Source organism: Chlamydotis macqueenii, chromosome Z (genome assembly GCF_036417535.1).
Source record: "Chlamydotis macqueenii isolate bChlMac1 chromosome Z, bChlMac1.mat, whole genome shotgun sequence".
NCBI classification, from domain to species: Eukaryota; Metazoa; Chordata; class Aves; order Otidiformes; family Otididae; genus Chlamydotis; species Chlamydotis macqueenii.
This window is the reverse complement of record NC_141593.1, coordinates 47668671-47692434: the sequence shown is the minus strand read 5'-3', so window position 1 is coordinate 47692434 and position 23764 is coordinate 47668671. Positions and strand designations below refer to the sequence as shown.

General features: G+C 40.5%; 1 protein-coding gene across 5 annotated transcripts in view; it reads left to right on the top strand.

The window, feature by feature from the left end:
- LNPEP (leucyl and cystinyl aminopeptidase) overlaps window positions 1-23764 on the top strand; it is a 72926-nt gene that overhangs the window by 39379 nt on the left and 9783 nt on the right. For all 5 annotated transcript variants that reach the window (XM_086770421.1, XM_086770417.1, XM_086770419.1 and 2 more), the window contains exons 5-13: window positions 151-271; window positions 952-1106; window positions 1448-1561; window positions 4526-4657; window positions 8681-8812; window positions 14460-14620; window positions 17779-17867; window positions 20264-20444; window positions 21201-21357. In XM_086770421.1, the coding sequence (XP_086626547.1) occupies window positions 151-271; window positions 952-1106; window positions 1448-1561; window positions 4526-4657; window positions 8681-8812; window positions 14460-14620; window positions 17779-17867; window positions 20264-20444; window positions 21201-21357 (1242 nt within the window). The remainder of the gene's footprint in view (window positions 1-150; window positions 272-951; window positions 1107-1447; window positions 1562-4525; window positions 4658-8680; window positions 8813-14459; window positions 14621-17778; window positions 17868-20263; window positions 20445-21200; window positions 21358-23764) is intronic.

Genomic DNA, 23764 nt, shown 5'->3' with positions numbered 1-23764 from the left:
GTGTTGTTTAACTCTTGTGTTTGGAACTTATGCGCGTACTCCCAAAACTGTGTCCTATCTGTTTCAGGTACTTCTGCCAGCTCCTCTTTTACTTCTAAAGCTTTTGTAGCTATATATTTCAAAATCTTTTCTCTTCTCTGTCTCGACTAGGTGTCTATCTATGCCATACCACAGCATCTAAGCCAAGCTGAGTATGCCCTAAACACAGCAGTGAAACTTCTGGAATTTTATGAAAAATACTTTTTAATAAACTACCCTCTTGAAAAATTAGGTAAGTTCTTTTGAGCTTTTTTTTAAACAGAAGAAGAAGCAGCCCTAATACTGAGAAATGCAGGAGAACTTTTGTTCTGAAAAGGTGTGCTTAAAAAAAAATATAGCATAAAACATCTGTGAAATAAGATTCCCCGAAAATTACTTTTATAATTCATTGAATGTTTGACTGAGTACGAATATTAAATGATTCCCAAGCTGGAAAGTTTTTTGTGAGCTCTTGACACCAGATTGCTTATGCTTATACGTAACATCAAAGAAATAATTTGGTGTCAATTTAACAAAATGTGCCTTGCTAGGGAGATACAGAATTCTGTCTGCGAGCCGTGTTCACTAGTACAAAATCTCCAGCCTGCTATCTCTGCATATATTAGGTTGACTGGAAAGATAATGAACTACAGTCTTCTAAGACAGTACTTTCAGTAGGGGCAGCCCCATTTCCTTGCTGCTTGTGTGCATGCAAGATCTATGGCGGTATCAGTGTAGTGCTTTAAGTTGTTTGTGCAAGAGTACTGCTAGAGAAATACGGCTGTGAATCTGGGCCTTCTGTGCTTGAGACATCAACACATGTGTACACCACAGGATTGGATTTAAATAGTAAGATTTTAGGGATTATGTAATAGAATGGGTAGAAAAGCTTTAAGTAGCAGTTTTCAAAAGCTTCTTTCAAATCTGTTCCAGATCTGGTAGCAGTTCCTGATTTTCAGTCTGGTGCAATGGAAAACTGGGGCTTGATCACCTTCCGAGAAACAACACTGTTGTTTGACAGTAATACTTCTTCAGCAAGGGATAAAAAGTTAATCACTGCAGTGATAGCACATGAGCTTGCCCATCAGGTACTAGAGTTGGAACATTATTGTTTAAATGTAGAGGGTTCTTTTTTTTTTTTTTTTTTTTTTTTAAATATGCAATTCTGTCCTTAATTTCACCCCTGCCCTCACTATGGCTTTGTTGTTCATTGTATATCTTCAGAATATGTGCAGGTGTATTTTCCCCAGTACAACAGGCAGAGTACAACTCTGTCACAATGTACTTTGGGAGTTGTTCATGCAAAAGCATTACTGTGCTTTTGACTGAGCTTGATTTTGCCACAAGATAAAGCTGAGAATAGGTGGAGTGTTACTGGGATCACTTGATTTTATTTCTGAAAAAGAATGAAGTTTTTGATCTTTCATAGTGGTTTGGCAATCTAGTAACTATGGAATGGTGGAACGATCTCTGGCTGAATGAAGGATTTGCCACTTTCATGGAGTACTTTGCCATGGAGGAGATTTTTCCAGAATTACATTCAGTAAGTACTTTCTGTAACTACACTTACTGTACCTTCACTAAGATCTATTTTTTAATGCTGACCATAAAGGACTGATACTTATAAACTTATACAGAAATTAACTTTGAGCACTGTTGAGATTATTCTATATCTCCTCTGCTTTGGCACTTTCATTATATTGGAAGTGGTTTTTGGGGAGCTTTGGGAAGGGCATGTTGTTTTTTGTGAGGTTTTTTTTTTAAAATTCTTGTGGTAGTTTACATGCAGCCTTTATGTTTTGTGTAAGTTAAAGCATTCTATGCAAAATAGCAGGTATTAGAAGGTGTGTCTGTATATCAAATTACAACTTAAAATCTTTATCCAGAAAGTCCAAGCATGTTGTTGACCAAGTTTTTCTGTCTCTACTTTTCCTAGTAGACTTAGGAAACACCAGAGCTTTAAGTGCTCCACTAAATATGCCTGGAGTAATGCCTGTCTTTCTGTCACTGTGGTACTTGCTTATGTCTGAATCAGTTCGGCATTCACAATTCAGGGGACCTGTTACAAAAGTATTATATGGTCATACCCAGTGGACTTTGACATAACCGTACAAAGCAGTGCTCCCACAGGCATTTATGTTTACACATACGACTGAAGGATAGACTCTTTTTGATCTAATAACCTAGAGATCATTTTAAAAATCACTCAGGTACTAAGTGACCTAGCCTCTCAGAGTCTGGAAAACATGAAGGATTGGTCTTTCCTCTCCAAGGAAGGGATACCAGCTCCTGCTGTAAAGCATCGCTGTCACTGAATGCAGGCAGAGAAACAAAGATTAGTGGAACTAAATGGAGAGGGCAGTGAAGATAGTAATTTTGCATCCTGTGTAAAGGTGTCTCCTAGGAGAGGAGATACCTGGGCTCCGGAACTATCTTCTAGGAGTATTTGTGTGATTTGCATTAGTAAAAGGACAAAAAATTGTATGTGTATGTGTACACTTGTATGTGTTTCCTGCTTGCTGGATTGTGTTCTTGGCATTCTGACTGAGTGTGAGTTTTGAGTTCTTAATTCACCCTTGTTAACTGCACTAAGAAACTTTGGTTGCTAACTTGGTTCAGTAGGAGTCTTTCTTGGAGCTGGATGTTGAAAAAGTTTTTCATGTGGCCTAGCTTGTTTTTTGAGTTTGATGGACACTGAAGGTAAGTATTTATAGTCATTCTACTTGTTGAGTGCATATGTGATGGGGGGAGGACATGAAACTGGTGTTTTAACAAGGGCAGATCTAACACTTGTGTACTTCATTCTGGAAAGTGTCTGAAAACGTGCCTTCACCAACATCCCATTTCACCACTTGATGGCGCCAAAATGTGTTTTGCTGAAAATAAAAAAAAAAAAAAAGTAACTCTGAACTTCTGCATTCAGGAAGAATAGCTTTAAAATTTTAAACTTTAAAGGGCATCTTTATTCTATTGTACACAGATATTACTTTTTTTTTGTAACCCTCTACAATTTCCTCTAGAGGAAACTGTATAGAGAATTGTTTGCTTAAGTCTCAGTGAAATGCAATGTGCAAGCACCAGTACAAGTCAGCTTTTCAGTGTTTAGGGTTGTCTCATTCTGGTAACAGTGTATTAAATTCAAATATCTTCATTCTGCAAGAGTAGAAGGAAGAGATCTTGCTGCTTGAATCACTAGGTAAGGTGATGTTTACATCACACAAACATCACTGTAGTGGGTAATTTCCCTAGATTTTATGCTTTAATATTAAAGCATATTAAAGAAGTCCTGCTTTTGTATTCTCTACTTCCTGTAAATAAATTGAAAACATTGGTAAGCCGTATCTGGAATTCGGCACATACCTACTTAGCAGGTACAATTATGTACCCGTCGACACGCTGGAAGGGAGGGATGCCATCCAGAGGGACCTTGACAGGCTGGAGAGGTGGGCCCATGCCAGCCTCATGAAGTTCAGCCAGGCCAAGTGCAAGGTCCTGAACCTGGGCTGTGGCAATCCCAGGCACAAATACAGGCTGGGCGGGGATTGGATCGAGAGCAGCCCTGAGGAGAAGGACTTGGGAGTGCTGGTGGACAAGAAGCTCAGCATGAGCTGACAATGCTCATGAAGGCCAACCACATCCTGGGCTGCATCAAGAGGAGCATGGCCAGCAGGTCGAAGGAGGTGATTCTCCCCCTTTACTCTGCCCTGGTGAGACCCCACTTGGAGTACTGTGTCCAGTTCTGGAGCCCCCAACACAAGAAGGACATGATCCGCTTGGAGCAGGTCCAGAGGAGGGCCACGAAGATGATCAGAGGGCTGGAGTACCTTTACTATGAGGACAGGCTGAGAGAGTTGGGGCTGTTCAGCCTGGAGAAGAGGAGGCTCTGGGGAGACCTGATAGCAGTCTTCCAGTACCCCAAGGGGGCCTACAAGAAAAATGGGGAGACTGTTCAGTAGGACCTGATGTGATAGGATGAGGGGTAGTGGTTTCAAAATAGAGGGAGGTAGATTTAGATTAGATATTAGGAAAAATTTTTTTACAATGAGGGTTGTAGAACACTGGACCGGAGAGGTAGTGAATGCCCCATCCCTGGAAACGTTCAAGGCCAGTTTGGATGATGCTCTGAGCAACCTGATCTAGTGGGGGATGTCCCTGCTTCTTGCAGGGGCGTTGGACTAGATGACCTTTGAAGGTCCCTTCCAACCCTAACCATTCTATGATTCTATGATTTTCTCTAGTGCAAATGATGCATTTATCTCAGACAAGAGCTTAAGGGTCTAGATAATGCTGTAAACTCAAGAGTGAGATTCCAGTGCTAAAATGTGGCAGGGAAAGAGTAGATTTTACAAATGCTACCTTGACAATTCTTTTGCTGCCACCATTGGCTAGCAAAGGTGAGCAAATGGCATGTTAGACCAATTGAAGAGCCAAACAGAGACAATTTCTACTGTTCTGATTACCATGTATGTTCTAGCTTCTCAGACACTCATAAATGTTTCTCTTCTAGGATGAAGATTTCCTGAATTTAATTTTCAAGGCTATGATGAAGGATTCCTTGAATTCTTCACATCCAGTCTCTGCTACTGTTCAGTCTTCAGAGCAAATTGAAGAAATGTTTGATGCACTTTCTTATATCAAGGTAACTTTACTAGTATTTAGAAAGTGATATATTAGCTATTGAAAACATGAATTTGGAATCATGAGTGAGTAGGCATGTACTGACAATTGTTTGGGGATAATTTACGCCTAGCACAAACAATGCAGGATCTCTCAGTAGTATTTCTGATAATCTACAAAGTTTTTAGCTAGAAAAAGATTATATGTATTCATGTGCTTACTCAACATCCTTCAGCTTGATGTGTACTTCAGCACAAAGTAAAATATTCATGAAGATGTAAGAGGGGATCCAGTAGGCAAAACAAAATATCCTATCTTGAACTATATATAGTTGGATGTACATTCGTTTTCTGATAGCAGATGTAATGAGTGCTTAAGAAAAGAGTATCAACAGGGCACTTATTGAAGCAATTGCTCCTTTTTATACTCTATCTGCCTTTATTTTAGAGACTTCCTGAGTTGTAGACTTGCATCTGCACAGTAAAATTATCTCACTGCATATCCTGGTGTTGTGGTTTTGTTTAGTGAGGGGGGGCCTAAGGTGGTAGCTCCTGTAGGAAACTGCTAGAAGTCGCTCCCCTTTGTTCAGTGGACTCGGCCGGGCCTAGGGCAGACCTGCTGCTGGCCAAGGCCGAGCCGATTGGTAGCAGAATGTCCCGTGATAACGCCTCTGCAATAACGTATTTAAGAAGGGGAAAACAGGAAAAAAAAGAGAGAAGATGTGAAGAAGCTGAGCGGGGGCAGAGGTCCAGAGAGGGAGGCGCAGGCCTCATGGGCCTTGCAGGCCTCACCCTCTGGCCTCTTGGCAGGCAGCCGACTGGGCCCGGCTTGGCCTGGTCCGGCTACGAGAAGTGGAGAGGAGATGAGCCGGATGATGTGAAGAGATTCTGAGAGGCGTCTGCCAGCCTGTTGTGAAGAACTTTTCTTGTGAGAGGAACGGCTGCAGATGCCAAGGTCAGTGAAGAAGGACTGGGAGGAGTAATGCGGCTCCTGGCCAAGATTCCTCTGCAGCTTGTGGTGAAGACCATGGTGGAGCAGGTTGTCCCCCTGCAGCCCATGGAGGTCCACAGAGGAGCAGAGATCCACCTGCAGCCTGTGGAGGACCCCATGCTGGGGGAGGTGGAGGCCTGAAGGAGGCTGTGGCCTGTGGAGAGCCCGCTGGGACAGCCTTTCTGGAGAAACTGAATTCCGTTGGAAGAGATGACCCACGCCAAAGCAGTTTCATGAAGGATTGTGGCCCATGGGTGGGACCCCACAACAGAGCAGGGGAGGAATGTGAGGAGTTCTTCCCCCAACCATGAAGCAGCGGCGTAAAACAACGTGTGATGAACTGACCGCAATCCCCATTCCCTCTTCCCCACTGTGCCGCTCGGGGCAGGGGGAAGGTAGTAGAGATAATGTTAAGCTTGGGAAGAGGGAGGGGTAGAGGGAGGTTATCTTGTTCTCTGTCTCATTATCCTGCTGTTTGTAGTAATAAATGAATAGTTTTCCCCAAGTCGAGTCTGTTTTGCCCGTGACGGTAACTTTAAGGATTTCTCCCTGTCCTTATCTCAAACCTCGAGCCATTTTTCCTTATATTATCTCTCCCTATTCTCTTGGAGGGTGGGGGGAGTGAGAGAGAGACTGCGTAGTCTGGTCCCGATCGGGGCTGAACTACAACACCTGGTTGTCTGCAACTTGATTATTTCTAATGTCTCATGAGGGTCGGGTGTGAGGTTTATCTTTTTAAAGCTTCCCAGTGCTTCACTTGAAAATGCACAAGAGAGCAAATGTCTGTATTTGCCAAATTTTTACTCACATTGTCTCAGGCTTTAGCTACTGTGTCCCATGATTTTGGTAGTATTGGAGGAAAGACTTTTATATCTTTTGGGTTAGGTGTTTTTTTCCCCTCAGTATGTATCTATGCTTGTACGTTCATCTAATAAGAAACCATGGGGACAGCTAGTGCTAACTAGAAAGTAGTCAAATACTACATCTTCCACCGCTCAGTGGAATGTAGTTCCCACAGCTGTCTTGGTTTGTCTCCTCTAATTTATTTTTGCAAGTCTCAACTGCTCAACACATGTTGTCTGGCATCCTTGAATAGTCTGAGATGCCAAGAGGACCTACAATACTCATGTGCTTCTGATTATTTTGGTCTCTGTTTTCTGATCTACAGGAACAGAGATGTGTGATTTTCAGCTGCCCCAGGTTGTGAAGTGGATTTGGTTTCTCTCCCTAAGCTGTGTATCGAAAGTCATGGCTGTTGTTTCATGGTTCAGAATTACTCCTCAAGTAATTCCATTTTTGGTGAACTTCTGGAAGCTATGCACAATAGTGTTTGTAGCCAACAAACTTCAGAGATAACAATTCTGTCACTTTTTCCTGATCAAAACTCTTTAAAATCAAAATATTTTAATGGAAATATTCCATAAGTGACTGGGCTGGAGTTTCAGTCAGTTAGTAAAGTCTTATATTTGGAGAATTACTTTATTACTTTATTGCTACTAAGAAGTATGTGCATCTTCTGAATAGAAAGGTAGCAACCTACATCTTTGAGTTTAGGAGCTAACCAAAATAAATGTTGCCCTTGCATTGTCAGCAACAGGTTTTTCATGGCTGCTTTCTGTATTTCAGAGTCTTTCACTGCATAGGTCTTTGTTCATGTATACAGTCTTTGTATTCCACTGCTCTTGGCCCTCTATCTTAGCTAACGCTCTTGGCAATGTAAATGAGAAGACACTTGCAACATGGTCCCTAATGAGCTAAGGGATGTCTGTTATTGAATTGTACAACTTTCTTTGTTTTACTATACTACCAACTGACACAGATTAGTAGATGGCCTCTACATTTTACTGTCTAGAATAAGAATTATTGTACAAAATTATTTTTAGCTTGATTGTTTTGCAGGCTATCAGTAAACCTAACACTCAAGGATAGGACAACAATCCACCTGCAGCAAAAGAGTGTTTGGGAGGATATGACAGTAAGAAAAACAAAGTAGTAAAGCTATAGGTTAAGTACAAATGCATGCAAGAGAGGAAATCATGACCATGTTATTAAGAACTATAGTAAGGAGTATTCCTGCAGTTTCTTGAATGATTAGATTAACCGGGCAGCCTTCAGTTTCAGGCAGGACATTACTTAAGTTCCAAAACTTCAGTTTAGTATGTGAGGGAGCCAATACATGCTCTCACTAAAATATTCCTTCTAATTTTTTCTTGATCTTTTCTCAGAAATAGTACCAAAAATATAAAATACACCTTTAAACTTTTAGTAATCTATGGCTGCTCATCTGCGTTCAGTTGTATGATATACAAGTCGTCAGGCAATTTATTTGTTAGTGACTGTGACATAGAAGCATTCATATGGAAAGAAAATGGCTTTCAACTACATTTAAAAAAAAAAGCGAAAACCAACACCTTTCTGGCTACACAGTTGTGGCCACTTTCATACTAGAACTGCTCAGTTATTGCTTTTTTTTTATTAGCAAAACATAGCTGTATTTAAACACTGTCAAAATGCACTTGTTCTTCTACAGTTTGTTCCAGCCTACTTAGTGTATCTCCTCTTTTTCCTGTAATTTTAGTTTTTTTGATATAACTGCAAATCGTATGACTGTTAAACACTATCTCACAAGTGGTGGTTCTGTACCATACAGAAGAGTATTGCTAATGAAATACGGCAGCCAGCAGAGATTATCAGTAAGAAGGCAATATTTTTGAGAAGATTTTGATTGGAAAAAATGCCAAGCTATATTAACCTGTTTTGTAACTATATTTTAAGCCTCTGAAATATTAAAAAAACTTTTTTCCAAAGTAACTGGGAAAAAATTTCAAGCTGTATTAGCCTTTTTTGTAACTGTATATGCAGTTTATTAAGTATTTTAAAAATATTTTTCAAAGGTAACTGAGTGTTAAGGTAATTATTTAAATGATGCCATTTAGGATAAAATCTACCAGCTTCTGAGTTATTCTTGTACTGTGAAAGAGCAATGATATACATAGGCTTCAACAAGTTCTATAACTTTAATTTACCAATTCTTTTTCTTTTTTTCTCCCTAAAGGGGGCCTCACTTCTTTTGATGCTGAAGCACTATCTCACTAAGGATGTTTTCCAAGCTGGCATTCAGGTATATTTGCATAATCACAATTACGGATCTGCCCAGAGTGATGACTTGTGGGACAGCATGAATGAGGTATCTACTGTTCTTAATTTTTCACTTCTCTAAGTGTGTTGTAAATTTTGATTTATTTCCTTTTTTTTTTTATGGAAAAAGATAAGATAATACACTGCAGGCCAATATTCTGAAGTTCTTGCTCTACATAGTCCAAACTTCTGTCATACAGATATGGAGATTCCTGTAGCTTCTAGGACTCCATTGAACATCATCCCAAGAAAGCACTGGAAGTGGGTATGCACTACCATCTATACCCACGTGTGTGGACGCATCAGTATGTATATATCCTCTCTAGAGTTGCATTGTTAGCATGTTAAGATCAGAACAAAATAGTCATCTTAAATGCAGGATAATAGTTTCAAGGGCTAGCTGAATCCAACTACTATAGAGGTCATGGCTTCTATTTCAACAAATGGTGCTGGAGTTCTACAAAAACAAATTATAGGGGACAATTTAGTTCAGCAGCTCTCAAATGGTAAGGCAGGCATAAGGCTCCATCTGATTAAAGGGGGTGTGAGAGGGAAGAGTGAGGGCGCACAAAAGCAAGGGTATGGACAGGAGAGAGCAAGGGCAAGAGATTGCAAGCCTGTGGGAGCTGGGGAGAGCAGGGGAGAGAGGGTGCAAGTGAAGGAGGGAGAGGTAATGGGAGGAAGAGGGAGCAAGGAAGAAGTGTGGGCATGAGAGTGCAAGGGAGAGAGCACATGATGGGGAGACAGTGGGAGCAAGAGTGCAAGGGGGAGAGTGTGTGTGACAGTGCAAGAGAGAGAGTGATCCCAACAAGAAAGAGCTGCTGAGTATGCCCAGGGAGTGTCAAGGCATTTGTATAAGGGAAGTGAACAGATTTCCCTGTGACTGAATGTACTGCATAGTATGTATCAAAGTCTCTGAAATACATGTGAGGTTTCTCCACAGAAGCCGAATCCTAGGTAGGGTATTAAATGTTTAGTTTTCGTTCTTGCCATCTACATTATGATATTTGAACTTCTGTAGAACTGGATCAGCCGTTAGTTATTGTCAGCTGCCACAGGGGGCTCTCAATTTGTGTGTTTAGTCATACACAGTCACTAGTTTGCTAGATGGATTATTACTGATATCAGACTGTGATTCTCTTATGATAGAGAACTATTCTGTATAGTGATTTTTGTAGTGCAAAATAGACTTTCATCTCCTCGACCTTTGCAAAATTGAGTCTCTTGTCCAACCATCTTCAGGCATGCATGTGTAGAGAACATACTGCAGGGAGATGGTAGTTTCCGCATAGAGTGGCTATGGGGACCACAGAGATAGATGCCTCAGATATAATTAGTGTGAGGGTTTAACTGTTATCAGAGCATGGGTAGAGTTATTCTCAGAACTTCAGATTACTTGCTTAGTCTGTCTCCCTGGCTCAAAAAAGAACTCTTTTAAAAAAAAAAAAAAAATATAACCCTACTGTTTGTCTGTGGGGCAAGTTCAGCTTTCTGCAAACTCAGCAGGCATCTTTATGCAGTTTTTTGGAACCTCAGTCATCAGTTTTTAAGAGTCAAAAGTAATAGTTACCAACTCTAGAATTGCTTCACCCACCTGTATTTGTATTGTTAAGTGAATTGCACCCAAATGCATTAGTAACATCTAATGTCAGAATTCAGTGCATATTTCCTATTTTAATGAAAAACAACCCTTTGTATTTGGTGCCAATTTAATAGTTACAAAATTCCTACTGATACCTGGTATTTAATAGGAAGAAGCTGCCCTTCTGTGTGGAAACCCACCAACTGTCTCTTTAGTGGTTTTCTGATGCTCTTATCATGTTTTCCTCTGTGTCCATTTCTGGCTGCACCTCCTCTTATGCCTGAGTCTTTGGGGTTTTTTTTTTTGCATGTAAGTGTTAATGCTGTTAATTTTGTGTTTTCACACAGGCTACACTTCCATACACTTTCATATTCCATTTTTTACAAAGACTCATTGTTTAGCTGGAATGGTCTGGTATTGCAATGAGTTAGTTTACATTTGGATTTTTATTGTTTTGCTTTGCTGAGAAGGTACCAAATTTTATGCACTACTTTCTTTCCACTGATTTTCACCTATTGCCTCCCTGCATTTACTGAAATCTACTGTCCCTGTGTCCTTTTTCCTTTGTTTTGGTATTCTTTGTGTCTTAATATTTTTCCTTTTGTATCTTGAATTCTTAATTTCTCTTGCTTTCTGGTGATCTTTCACCTTCAGATTCGCCGCCAGACTCTGCTAGTTAACAGTCCAATCTAAATAGGCTGCATTTCTGATTACTTTATCTGCCCTTGGTATAAAAAATTCATCATTTCTAAGAACTTGAAGAGAAGTCTTTGCTTAATAATATTTTCCCCCAATAGGAGTCTGAAGAATTAAAACTAGATTAACTACATATATCTGAGTAGCTCACACAAAATATTGTATACCTGTCTGATCTTTGAGTTGACTGATAACAGTGCCCTTGGACTCTAGCCAGTGCCCAGATCTGCTATAAGTTTCTTTCAAAGTTTTATCTTCTTAATAATGCAAGAGGCCATATCTCTCTCTGGATTTTTTGATTCTTCTCTGTTTTAGATGGGAGCTATTTCACTGAGTCTTCCTTATGACAATTAAATTATTAGTATTAGCATGTGTTGAGATCTTTGGCATCCTTTTTGGTTGTTTCCCATGTTTATGATAATATTAAAAACAAACCTATGGTATTTAGCAAGTTGACTATCTCTCTTTCCTTTTGCTCCCATTAATTATGCCTAGGTTGGATATGTTTGAAAATTCGAGCCAGAAAAGTGGTCTTTTCTTTGATCATAAATCTTTGCTGTGCACACAGCGAAATACATAATCATTTCTTAAGCCTTAACCTTATCTGTGGAAATCAACAATCATGGATGAAGTGCAGATGAGAAAACTGCATGTGAATTAAATGAAAAATCTGTAACATAGAAAGTAAACTTTTTGTATACCTTGCCTAGAGGAAAGAATGGTGAAGTAATTTTCATGTGTTGCTTTCATTGGAGTTAGGAGCTGCTGTTCAAGACCTGTCAATAAAATTAATTAATATCAATAAAATTTTTGCTGTGATGAAACTATGAAGCTATTATTTCTAATAAACTGGTTTAATTTCAAGTGATTGAGGAGGGTTCTGTTTTGGAATAGAATTGTTTCAGTGGAGTAAATTTTAGGTTTACTCATGTCTCTGTACAGTTTAGACGCAAATCTTTCTGCTAGTCTTTACATCGCTCCCAATGTTAGCACAGAAGGACTGAGATGCGAAACAGGGAAGTTGGCAGTGGACTGAACTAGCTTCCTGATCTCTTCACATTCCTCTCATCTTGGGTTTGAGGTTTTTTAATTTGTTTTTTGTTTTTTTTTTTTTTGGCTGGGTGGCTGGCATTGATCTTACAGATTTCTTGGTGGTTTCAAAGTGTAACAGGAAGGAAAGAAAAAGACAGTTGCAAAAGAAAGTGAGAGCATGCATTCAGCACATCTTGGGCAATTTATGAAGGGATTGCATAACATAACATTGTAGTAACAGTGACAGCTTGTGATAACAAGATGGAGGAAGAGGATTTAGCCAAAAGTGGTTTTTGGGCATATGTAAAAAGTGAAAAAAAATGTATAGACTTTGAAATCCGTAAATATTAAACTTTTGGTAGAGAATTACTTCCCTGGAATTGAAACCTCTTTTTAAAGTTTATGGTCATTCTCTACATAAATAATATAGTATTTTTGCATGAGGGTAAACTGTACATTTTATTGTTGGCTTGAACAGAGAACAATGGGCAGTAAGTTGCTGATGAGGTAAACTAGAGAAAGACATAGTATAGGTTGGTAAAAGTTAAATGTAACTTGAATAATGAGGCTTATGTTCCTGATGGCTCAATCTAAAACATATTTTCATAAATTAGGAGACATGTTGTCTTTGTTCAGATTGGATTACCATCTCTGCTAATAAAGAGGCAGTGATATATAGATATTATAAAGCATTTGCCCTCAGTGGGAACATTGTAGTGCAAACAGTTCCTGAAAGATCAGAAGAGTTTGGAGGTTAAGCTATACAAAGGCTGGTAACTGGAGGGGGTGGGAGAGATTGCTTAATATAAAAGATTTCTATAACAGAACCAACATATGCCAATGCTTTAATTCAATTTCTAAGATTAATTTCAGAATTAAAAGAAGATCTTTAACCTGAAACACCCACATGATATCATATTGTAGTTTAGCCTCGCTTGGGACCAAGCTATGCAATCCCCTCTACCCTCCAAGGGAATAGGGAGAGATAATACAACAAAAAGGCTTGAAGTTTGAGATAAGGACAGGGAGACATAATTGAAATTACCATTACAGGCAAAACAGATTCAACTTGGGGAAAATTATTTATTTATTATTAAAACCAAAGCAGGGTAACGAGGAAGAGAAAAAAAAACTTCCCCCCACCCCTCCCTCTTCCTGGGCTTAACTTAATTTTAATTCTCTAATTCCTTCACCCCGCTGAGCAGCACAGCGGGGAATTGGGAATGGGACTTACGGTCAGTTAATCACTTGTCGCTTTATGCCACTCTTTCCTCCTCAGGGGAAGATCTCCTCACATTCCTCCCCTGCTCCAGCGTGGGGTCCCTCCCACAGGCCACAGTCCTTCGTGAAACTGCTCCAGCATGGGTTGTTTCTCCCTGGGGTGCAATCCCTCAGGAACAGGCTGCCCTCCACAAGCCACAGCCTCCTTCAGGCATCCACCTGCCCTGGTGTGGGGTCCTCCACAGGCTGCAGGTGGATCTCTGCTCCTCCGTGGACCTCCATGGGCTGCAGGGAGACAGCCTGCCTCACCATGGGCGGCACCACGGGCTGCAGGGGAATCTGCCAGGAGCAACATTACTCCTCCCCCTCCTTCTTTGTTGACCTTAGCATCTGCAACTGTTCCTCTCACAATAAATTCTTCACAATCAGCTCAGGCAGACGCCTCTCAGGTTCTCTTCACATCTGCTTTCTTCACTTCCTTGCAGCTGAGCTGGACCAAGTTGGGCCCAGACAGCCACCCGGCACGAGGCCAGAGTGTGAAGGCCACAAGGCTCCCCGTCTCTGCCCTCGTTTCTGCTTCTTCACTTCTTCTTCCTCTTTTTTTATTCAAATTTAGTTTTCCCCTTCTTAAATACGTTATCACAGAGACATTTTCACTGAACATTCCGTCACCAATTTACTCAGCCCTGGCCAGTGACAGGTCTGCCCTAGACCCGGCCAAGTCCATCGGACAAAGGGGAAACTTCTAGCAGCGTCTTGCAGAAGCTGCCACCGTAGCCCCACCAGTGAACAAAACCAACACATATCAGAATACCAATAAGGCAAGAGAAGGGGTAGTGGGGAGCTTGGGAAATTACCATAACTTTCTTTTCTGTTTTTTTTCTTTTCTGTTCCATTCTCTTCTCCATGTTCATGACCTACCAGTTCAACCTGCCTGATGTTTCCAATTTGTCTTTCTACTGCTTGGCTAGGATTCCCTCAACTTAAGAAAATAAAAGCTACTTGCTGCCCTAAATTATTACTTATGAAATTTACAAGCTCAGTGTCAAAGTGATTGTTTACAGATGCAGAATCATGCTACTACTTAGTTTTTAACTTACAGAGGAAAGTTTAAAAATGTTCTTCATTTGCTATTTTCTTTTTATGTTATGATTGTTTTTTACAGATTACCAATGGAACACTAGATGTAAAAAAGCTGATGAAAACTTGGATTCTGCATAAAGGATTTCCTTTAGTCACTATTGTCCGAAAGGGAAAGATTATTTCTGTACAACAAGATAAATTTTTGTATCGTGTGGAACCAGAAAATTGGACATCAGACGCAAGGTTACTACCTTCTTAATACTTTTCATCCATTAAAATCTACCTGCAGATATCTTTCTTGTATCTTGTACATCTTTCTCACTTATATTCAGGAGTTCTAGTATTTTCTTTGAAGGCAGGTAGAAATAGATAATTTGTTGCAGAAATTCAGACATCTAATACCTGCCTAAAGATCCATGTCTATTTCCATCCAAGCAACAGGTAAAAATCTATGGCGTCCTTTGTAGCCTGAGTTTCTTGTTTGCATCCTTTCCTGAAGCTTTTAAGCTTGAGATGATGTGCTGTGGTAAATAGTAGAATGAATTCTTCAGGTATTTTAATACCAAAAGGCAGATCTCATAGGTACAGTTTTCTTTTAATTTCAGAAAGTTTTATATGGTTAATGAGAAGCTGTAGAAAGGCAGGTTGCAGAAGACTGCTAAAGTGACAGATGCATATGTCTTAGTTTAGAGCCTCTGTTTCTTCCTACCAAAATTCAGTGCACATCTTGGACTTTGTTAGAGGAAAGTAGAGAAGCTAGAATCAAAGCTTTCTCAGTGTAAAAATTTTAAGATGGCACTAATGTATGATGGCAAATAGCTAAATATATGAGAGGCAATATCAATTGTACCAAAATCTAAAAGGAAGTACATGTGCAAATGCTGAAAAAGCAAAGGTGTGGCAGTTGCTAATTGTAAAAATGAATTCACTACAAATATGGCTTATGTTATGAACCCTAGTGTGTATTGTAATAAACCAAAATACGTAGGTTTAAATCCTTTTGCAGTTTTGGTGGGTTTATTAAGTTGTTTGAAGTCTTACCAGGAACTGAGTCCTTTGCATCATCTTACACAATCAGGCCTGTGAAAGGAATTTGTCTCTTGAAATATTTTAAGTTCCAGAACTTTGTTTTGGTTTTGTTATGTGAAGGAAAGAAAGAGATGTGTGATTGAAAAGTAAGGACAGAAGGGAAGGATTAGGCTTAATTATTAAGGGTTAGGCTTAATTATTCTTCTGTTTCTACTTAATGTCAATTTGGGGAGTGCATAAAAAGCTTTTGAAGTAGAGTGTTCTGTCTCATGCAGAGAAGGGGTCCGTGTCAAAATTGGAATGCATATGTGCAGCTTGTTTCATCTCACCCTGAGATGAAAGTTCTGTTTTCTCTAAATAGTCCTTATTATCATTATGAAACACCTTTAGCATTTATTCTTCCAGCTTGATGTTCACTTGACACAGTCTTTGTGGTATGCAATCAATTATGATTCTATTACCATGATTTGGAATTTCAGTTTTGTTCTTGAATCAACATAAATTGGTTTAAAAAAAAAAAACTTGGAAAATTTTAGGAAGACAGTACATTGAAGTGAAGTAAAAATAATATTGGCTGAATTTCTGATACGGCCAGAGATTTCCTATATATATGACTTTGGACAAGCTACTTAGCCTACTGGAACTGAGGAAGGAGTACTATGAAATGTGGTGTCCCTTGGGGTCCATATTGGGACTAGTACTGTTTCATGTCTTCATCATTGACATAGACAGTGGGATTGAGTGCACCCTCAGGAAAGTTGCAGATGACACCAAGCTCTGTGGTGCAGTCGACACACATCCTGAGTGGGAGGGATGCCATTCAGAGGAACCTGGATAAGCTCGAGAAGTGGCCGCACCTGAACGTCATGAGGTTCAACAAGACGAAGTACAAAGTCCTGCACATGGGTTGCAGTAACTGCCAGTATAAAGACAGGCTGGGGGATGAAGGAATTGAGAGCAGCTCTGTGGAGAAAGACTTGGGGGTACTGGTGAATAAAGAGCTGGACACGAGCTGGCAATTGCATTCACAGCCCAGAAAACCAGCTGTTTCATGAGCTGCATAAAAAGAAGTCTGGCCAGCAGGTTGAGGGAGGTGATTCTGTGCCTCTACCCTGCTCTTGTGAGACTCCACTTGGAGTATTGCTGTAAGGTCTCCCCGGAGCCTCCTCTTCTCCAGGCTGAACACCCCCAACTCTCTCAGCCTGTCTTCACAGGAGAGGTGCTCCAGCCCTCTTATAATCTTCGTGGCCCTCCTCTGGACCTTCTCCAACTGGTCCACATCCTTCTTACGTTGGGGGCTCCAGAACTGGACACAGTACTCCAGGTGGGGTCTCACCAGAGCAGAGGAGAGGGGCAGAATCACCTCCCTTGACCTGCTGGTCATACTTTTTTTGATGCCACCCAGGATGCAGTTGGCTTTCTGGGCTGCAGTTGGCTTTCTGGGCTGCAAGCACATATTGCCAGTTGATGCTGAGCTTCTCGTCCACCATCACTCCCAAGTCCTTCTCCTCAGGGCTGCTCTCGATCCATTCTCTGCCCAGCCTGTATCTGTGCTTGGGACTGCCCTGACCCATGTGCAGAACCTTGCACTTGGCCTGGCTGAACTTCATGAGGTTCTCACAGGCCCACCTCTCCAGCCTGTTGGAGTCCCTCTGGATGGCATCCCTTCCCTCCAGTGTGTGAATCTCACCACACAGCTCGGTGTTGTCAGCGAACTTGCTGAGGGTGCACTCTGTCCCGCTGTCCATGTCATTGATAAAGATGTTGAACAGGGCTGGTTCCAACACTGACCTCTGAGGAACACCACTCATCACCGGTCTCCACTTGGACATCAAGTTGTTAACCTGTAGTTCCTTGGGTCTTCCTTGTTTCCCTTTTTAAAAATGGAGGTTATGTTTCCCTTTTCTCGTTGGTGGGAATCTCACCAGAGTGCCACAACTTCTCAAATGTGATGGACAGTGGCTTGGCAACTTCATCTACTAGTTCCCTTAGGATTCATGGATGCGTCTCATCAGGTCCCATGGACTTGTGCACCTTCTGGTTCATATAAGGAAGAAATTTTTTACAATGAGGTTGCAAACCTCATTGTAAAATGAAACAGGTTCAATGATTCTCTGATTCTCTAATTCTATGAAATTTTCCCACTTCTCAACATGGTGTGAATAAAATAAAATAATTTCTGTGCACATTGTACATGTATTCTTTTATCATATTCTGATTATATGAATGAGATTTATCCATTATTATTGTACACAGCATGCAATGGTTCTAACACTACTGATATCTTAAAATGTTTAAATTAAAAAAAAACCAAAACATTTAAGACAAATAGTATGTGTATAATGTCAGTAAACATTTGCTTTCCTTTGCAGTTATCTGTGGCATATTCCTCTCACCTACATAACTAGTACCTGCAACTTTACCCATTGTACTAATGCATATTTACTGGACCAAAAGTCAGGTATGTTACTTAAGTGTTACAGATTACTGATCTTCTGAGCATACACTTGCATAAAATGTGAAGGTTAAGTCATCTGTAGTACAAAATAATTACAGAGATGTGGAGCTAAGCACTACTGGTCATGTCATCATTAGAGAGTTGTTTCCCTATAGCATTGTATGTTCAAGTAAATGACAGGAATTAGGACAGAAGCACAGTCTAGAATTTGTAAAAGCCATCTCTTTTCATCCCAGTGTATGCACAAAATCTCTCAAACTGCGTGTCCTTTAGAGATTGAGTAATGAGAGGGTTGCTCTGCCAGTGTACTGAAATATGAGGAAGTAACTTTCTACTGAAATATTATGTATTTAGTGGTATAAGAAAATATTGTATCTGGAACAGATTAAGTTTCTTATAATGTTGTTGTAGAACTTGAAACCCTTAGATCTTTTCACATAAACTCTCTGCTTTTGCTGCAGTGGCTAGTTTGAATCCTAAATTGCTAGTCTGTGGGAGTTTTTTATTCAGTTCTGTTTTTTTCCTTACCAAGTGAATATACTATACACTTTTATGTAGTATTGTGCTACAACTACTTTGGCTATCTCTCTCCAGTGAGATGAATAGGTTCTTACATTTTATTGAAATTAGTCTGACTCATTGTCTTACATCTACTGATGTGTTTTCTTTTCCCCCGTTACAGTTACTATTCAGTGCACTTAACTGACAATTATTTTTAATACGTAAAACTATCTTCCAACTCTACTTTTTGAAATAAAACTATACAAATTTAAAATCAAATTCTTAGAGCTGATCTTGACATTTTTATTCTTTACTAATACTTACAAACTGCCAGTGCTCTAAAATGACTTTAGAAGTACTAAAATTAAAGTAAATTATTTTGGTTTATGTCATTCTTACATTGATTTTACAAAGTTTTCAAGTTATTCCTGGCCTTTTTAAGTTGAGATGGAGTTTTAGAAAAAAACATTGTGAATTATTGGAATGGAAAAACAAAGCTGTTCAATTGAAGGGATGCTTGATATTACTAGAGCTAATATGTAGGTAGCCTGATTTAATCATTTTTGTTTCACCTTAAATGGTCATGTTGGTGATCTGTTCATCATACTAGTTTCTCACTCACTGTAGAAACCTGAATGCAGAGGATATGAGAGTAGGAGAGATGTATACGAGAGTTTGGAGTAGAATATTTACTAAATTTCAAAGGCATTTAAGCTGCTATGCAAATTGATGTTTTTGGCAGTAGTTACAGAATCAGCTGAAGTGAAGGACTTTTTTTCCAAAGCCTCTCCTCTGGTATCTAATTACCTTTGAAACTAGACTGTGGCCTTTAATCTACTTAATACTATTCCCCTTTCTCTATTTCTTTGTATGATTGTCACCGAAATCAAGAATCAGACTCCTTAACACCAGCGTAGCATTAAGAAGCAGGCATTCTTTATTGCGGCACCGGATGAACGGAGGATCCTTCCCTAGCGTGCATGCTGGTCTGGAAATTTGGACAGAATATATTTAGTGATTTCATGCATAATCATTAATAATTCCCAGAACACTAATACATAATCATTAGTTTTTCTAGAAATCATTATAATAATCCCCACCCACTTGCGCATGCTTAGTCTTTTGAGTTGAGGGTCTTCTGGTGGTCTTGGGGGTCGTTGGAGCGCCCCCTCCTCGAATTTGCTGGTCAAACCCCTCCTTAAAATCTCCATATAGGGTCTTGGAAACAGGTCGCGTTGCTCCTTGATTTTCTGGCTTCAAAGTGATGGCTCAGGGCCTATCTTCACAGCTGGTGTTTACCTTTGTCCTGCCACTCTTTTAATTTTCCCAGACATGCTAGGCTAACTTCTAACAAATGAGATGTTGTAACAGTTCTAAGACTCCCCGTTCCCTCTAAGGACAAATAGATTTCATATAAAATTTAACTTATGTGACTACAGTTCTATAGTTAGCAAGAATCACCTTGTATTGATATTTAATTTTCAATAATAATATTATTCTGAAATTATATTGATTAAGCATTTTATGTCATGTAACATGATGTGTGCAACAGCTCCTTATACATATGAAAGTGGGCAGAAAGTAGATGGGGTTGTTTGAAAGCAGGACTGGACAGAAGGAGAAAAATTACTCCATTAAGTAACTAGCTGCATAGATGCAACTCAGGGCAGATTGTTCATTCAATCGGACATAGGAAGAAGGAGGAAGGAGTACAACCTGGAATTCTGGAGCATTCTCATGGAACCTTTGTACTGGCTATTCTTTCTTCATAGTAGGGAGAACTAGTGGGTGGAAAAGGATTTATTGACTCTTTGGAACCAGTCTGCTTCATAGATTTGGATTTGAATGAGCAGTTGCTAGTGTTTGTTTCTGTTGCTAACTGATTGTCTGTCTGTTAGCTGTCATTGAACTTCCAGAAGAGGTGGAATGGATAAAATTCAATGTGGACATGAATGGCTATTACATAGTACACTATGCTGAAGACTGGAAAACTCTGATTGATCTGTTGAAAAAAAACCACACTGCTTTGAGTCCTAAAGACAGAGCCAATTTGATCAACAATATCTTCAACCTTGCAGGGTAAGACTTTCATATTGGAAAATGTGGTTGACATATGTTTAAAGTTTTTTCCAAGTCAGAGAAGATAAGCCTTAGATTCTAGAGAATCTTCAGAGAAGTTTTAATTCAGTCTTCATTAGCCTATTGAAACTGTTCATCATTCACTAATTTTTTTTTACTTATTTCACTGATGCTTTCATATTGGTATTAGATATTATCTCCCTATTCTTTATAGCAGCATCCATTTATTTGCATCACAAAGAGCCACATGATAGCTTCCTTTTCTGAAGAACACTGTTTTCTTTAGTGTCTGGTAGTCTGCCTAGTAGTGGACTGTTTCTCTGTACTCTGTCAATAAGTGCTCCACTTTAGAGAAGTAAGCTATTTGCTTCTTATATTCTGACTGACTCCCTCTTTTGTCTTTCAACCGCTATCATCAGAGTGGATAAGGCTGAGCATTTTGGATGGCTTCCTTACAGCTGCTTCCTGTATCTGAGTACCCTCATTTATGATAAATATTTTCAAACATAATTGTCACAGTTCCTTACCTATTTTCATTGTTGTTAATTTGAAGGCATGTTAGTGGCCATTGTTGCTTTGTTGATATCTTACTAATGTTACAATCTAAACATATCTATATCTAAAGTGTTCTCTATTTTCCTCCCTCTATTCATCTGTCACTCTGTTAATGTAAAGGAGAGCATCACTTCTAATCTTGCTTCAGGGAGTGCTTTTGTTCTGGAAGCTGTTTTAATGTTTGTGTTCATTGACCAATAGTCTAGGTAAAGAGTCTCTGGAAAAGGCCTTTGAGCTGATTGATTACCTTAACAAAGAGAGCAGCACTGCACCACTCACTCAAGCTTTGTTTCAGCTAAGTCTTATATACAACCTTTTAGAGAAAAAGGGTGAACAACAGCTGGCAGCACGAGTCATGGTATGTCTTAGTTTTCTGTAAATTATAATTTGAAATTATTAGCTGTAATGTTCTTTATAGTTACATTATCTTTTTAAGTGTTGACTGTTGAACATATTCAGTAATCTCACTAAATTGGATGGGGATTCTAGAGAGTTGCCCTTTTGCTTGCTTTTGTTAAGTAGTAATGCTCTCTTACTGAAATGCTAAGTTTTTTGCATCGACTTGCATTGACTATAGTGGCTATAAAGGTCAGTGTAATCCAAATATGTAATTAAACAGAGTCCATTACATTTTTTTCAAGTACAGAGAAGTTATTTCCAAAATTATTAGAGTGGCTAGAGATCATAGATCTAATTGCTAAGAACTACTTTCTGTAAAAATAGGAACACATTGTCCCATTCCAGCTGTACAATAGATTAACATGATACTGTGCTACAGACGTAGCAATGAAATCAACATTGTAGCCTCAGTTCTTGCTGAGGAAGTGTCTTTCATTTCTCTGTTTACCTTATTATGAAACCTCTTTATATTCATTTACAGGTTTAAAATGATCCTTGTTGATTTACATTGTAGAACTTACTTAGAATCATAGAATCATAGAATGGTTAGGGTTGGAAGGGACCTTCAAAGCTCATCTAGTCCAACCATCCTGCAAGGAGCAGGGACATCCCTGACTAGATCAGGTTGCTCAGAGCCTCATCCAGCCTGGCCTTGAACGTTTCCAGGGATGGGGCATCCACCACCTCTCTGGGCAACCTGGTCCAGTGTTCTACAACTCACATTGTAAAAAATTTTTTCCTAATATCTAATCTAAATCTACCTCCATCTATTTTGAAACTTTTACCCCTAGTCCTGTCACAACAGGCCCTACTGAACACCCTCTCCCCATCTTTCTTGTAGGCCCCCTTGAGGTACTGGAAGACCGCTATCAGGTCTCCCCGGAGCCTCCTCTTCTCCAGGCTGAACACCCCCAACTCTCTCAGCCTGTCCTCATAGGAGAGGTACTCCAGCCTTCTTATCATCTTCGTGGCCCTCCTCTGGACCTTCTCCAACTGGACCATGTCCTTCTTGTGTTGGGGGCTCCAGAACTGGACACAGTACTCCAGGTGGGGTCTCACCAGGGCAGAGTAAATGGGGAGAATCACCTCCCTCGACCTGCTGGCCATGCTCTTCTTGATGCAGCCCAGGATGTGGTTGGCCTTCTGGGGTGCAAGGACACATTGCCTGCTCATGTTAAGCTTCTCGTCCACCAAGCACTCCCAAGTCCTTCTCAGGGCTGCTCTCAATCCATTCTCTACCCAGCCTGTATTTGTGCCTGGGATTGCCATGACCCAGGTGCAGGACCTTGCACTTGGCCTGATTGAACTTCATGAGGTTGGCATGGGCCCACCTCTCCAGCCTGTCAAGGTCCCTCTGGATGGCAACTCTCCCTTCCAGCATGTTGATGGCACCACACAGCTTGGTGTCATTGGCGAACTTGCTGAGGGTGCACTCTATCCCACTGACCATGTCACCGACAAAGATGTTGAACAGGGCCGGGCCCAGCACAGACCCCTGAGTAATGCCACTCATGACCGGTCTCCACTTGGACATCGAGCTGTTGACCACCACTCTCTGAGGGCGGCCATCCAGCCAACTCCTTATCCGCCGAGTGGTCCATCCATCAAACCCGTGTCTCTCTAAACTAGAGAGAAGGATGTCGTGCAGGACAGTGTCAAAAGCTTTGCACAAGTCCAGGTAGATGATATCCGTTGCTCATCCCTTGTCCACCAATGCTGTCACCCCGTCACAGAAAGCCACCAAATTGGTCAGGCACGATCTGCCCTTGGTGAAGCCATGTTGGGTGTCACCAACCACCTCCTTGCTCTCCATGTGCCTTAGCATGGTTTCCAGGAGAATCTGCTCCATGACCTTGCCAGGCACAGAAGTGAGGCTGACTGGCCTGTAGTTGCCCGGCTCTTCCTTGTTCCCTTTTTTAAAAATGGGGGCTATGTTTCCTCTCTTCCAGTCATCGGGGACCTCACCAGACCGCCACGATTTCTCAAATATGATGGCCAGTGGCTTGGCAACTTCATCCACCAGTTCCCTCAGGACCCGCGGATGGATCTCATCAGGTCCCATGGACTTGTGCACCTTTAAGTTCCTCAGATGATCCCGAACCTGCTCTTCGTGTACAGTGGGCGGTTTTTCATCCTCGCAGTCCCTGCTTGTGCCTTCCACGGCTTGGGTGGTGAGACAAGAGCCCTTATCGGTGAAGACTGAGGCAAAAAAAGTCACTGAGTACTTCAATCTTCTCCATGTCCTGTGTAACCAGGACACTGCTTTCCTTCCGGAGGGTGCCTACATTCTTCTTGGACTTTGTTTTGTCCCCTACATACCTATTTGCTTTTTATATCCCTGGCCAGATTAAATTCCGTCAGGGCTT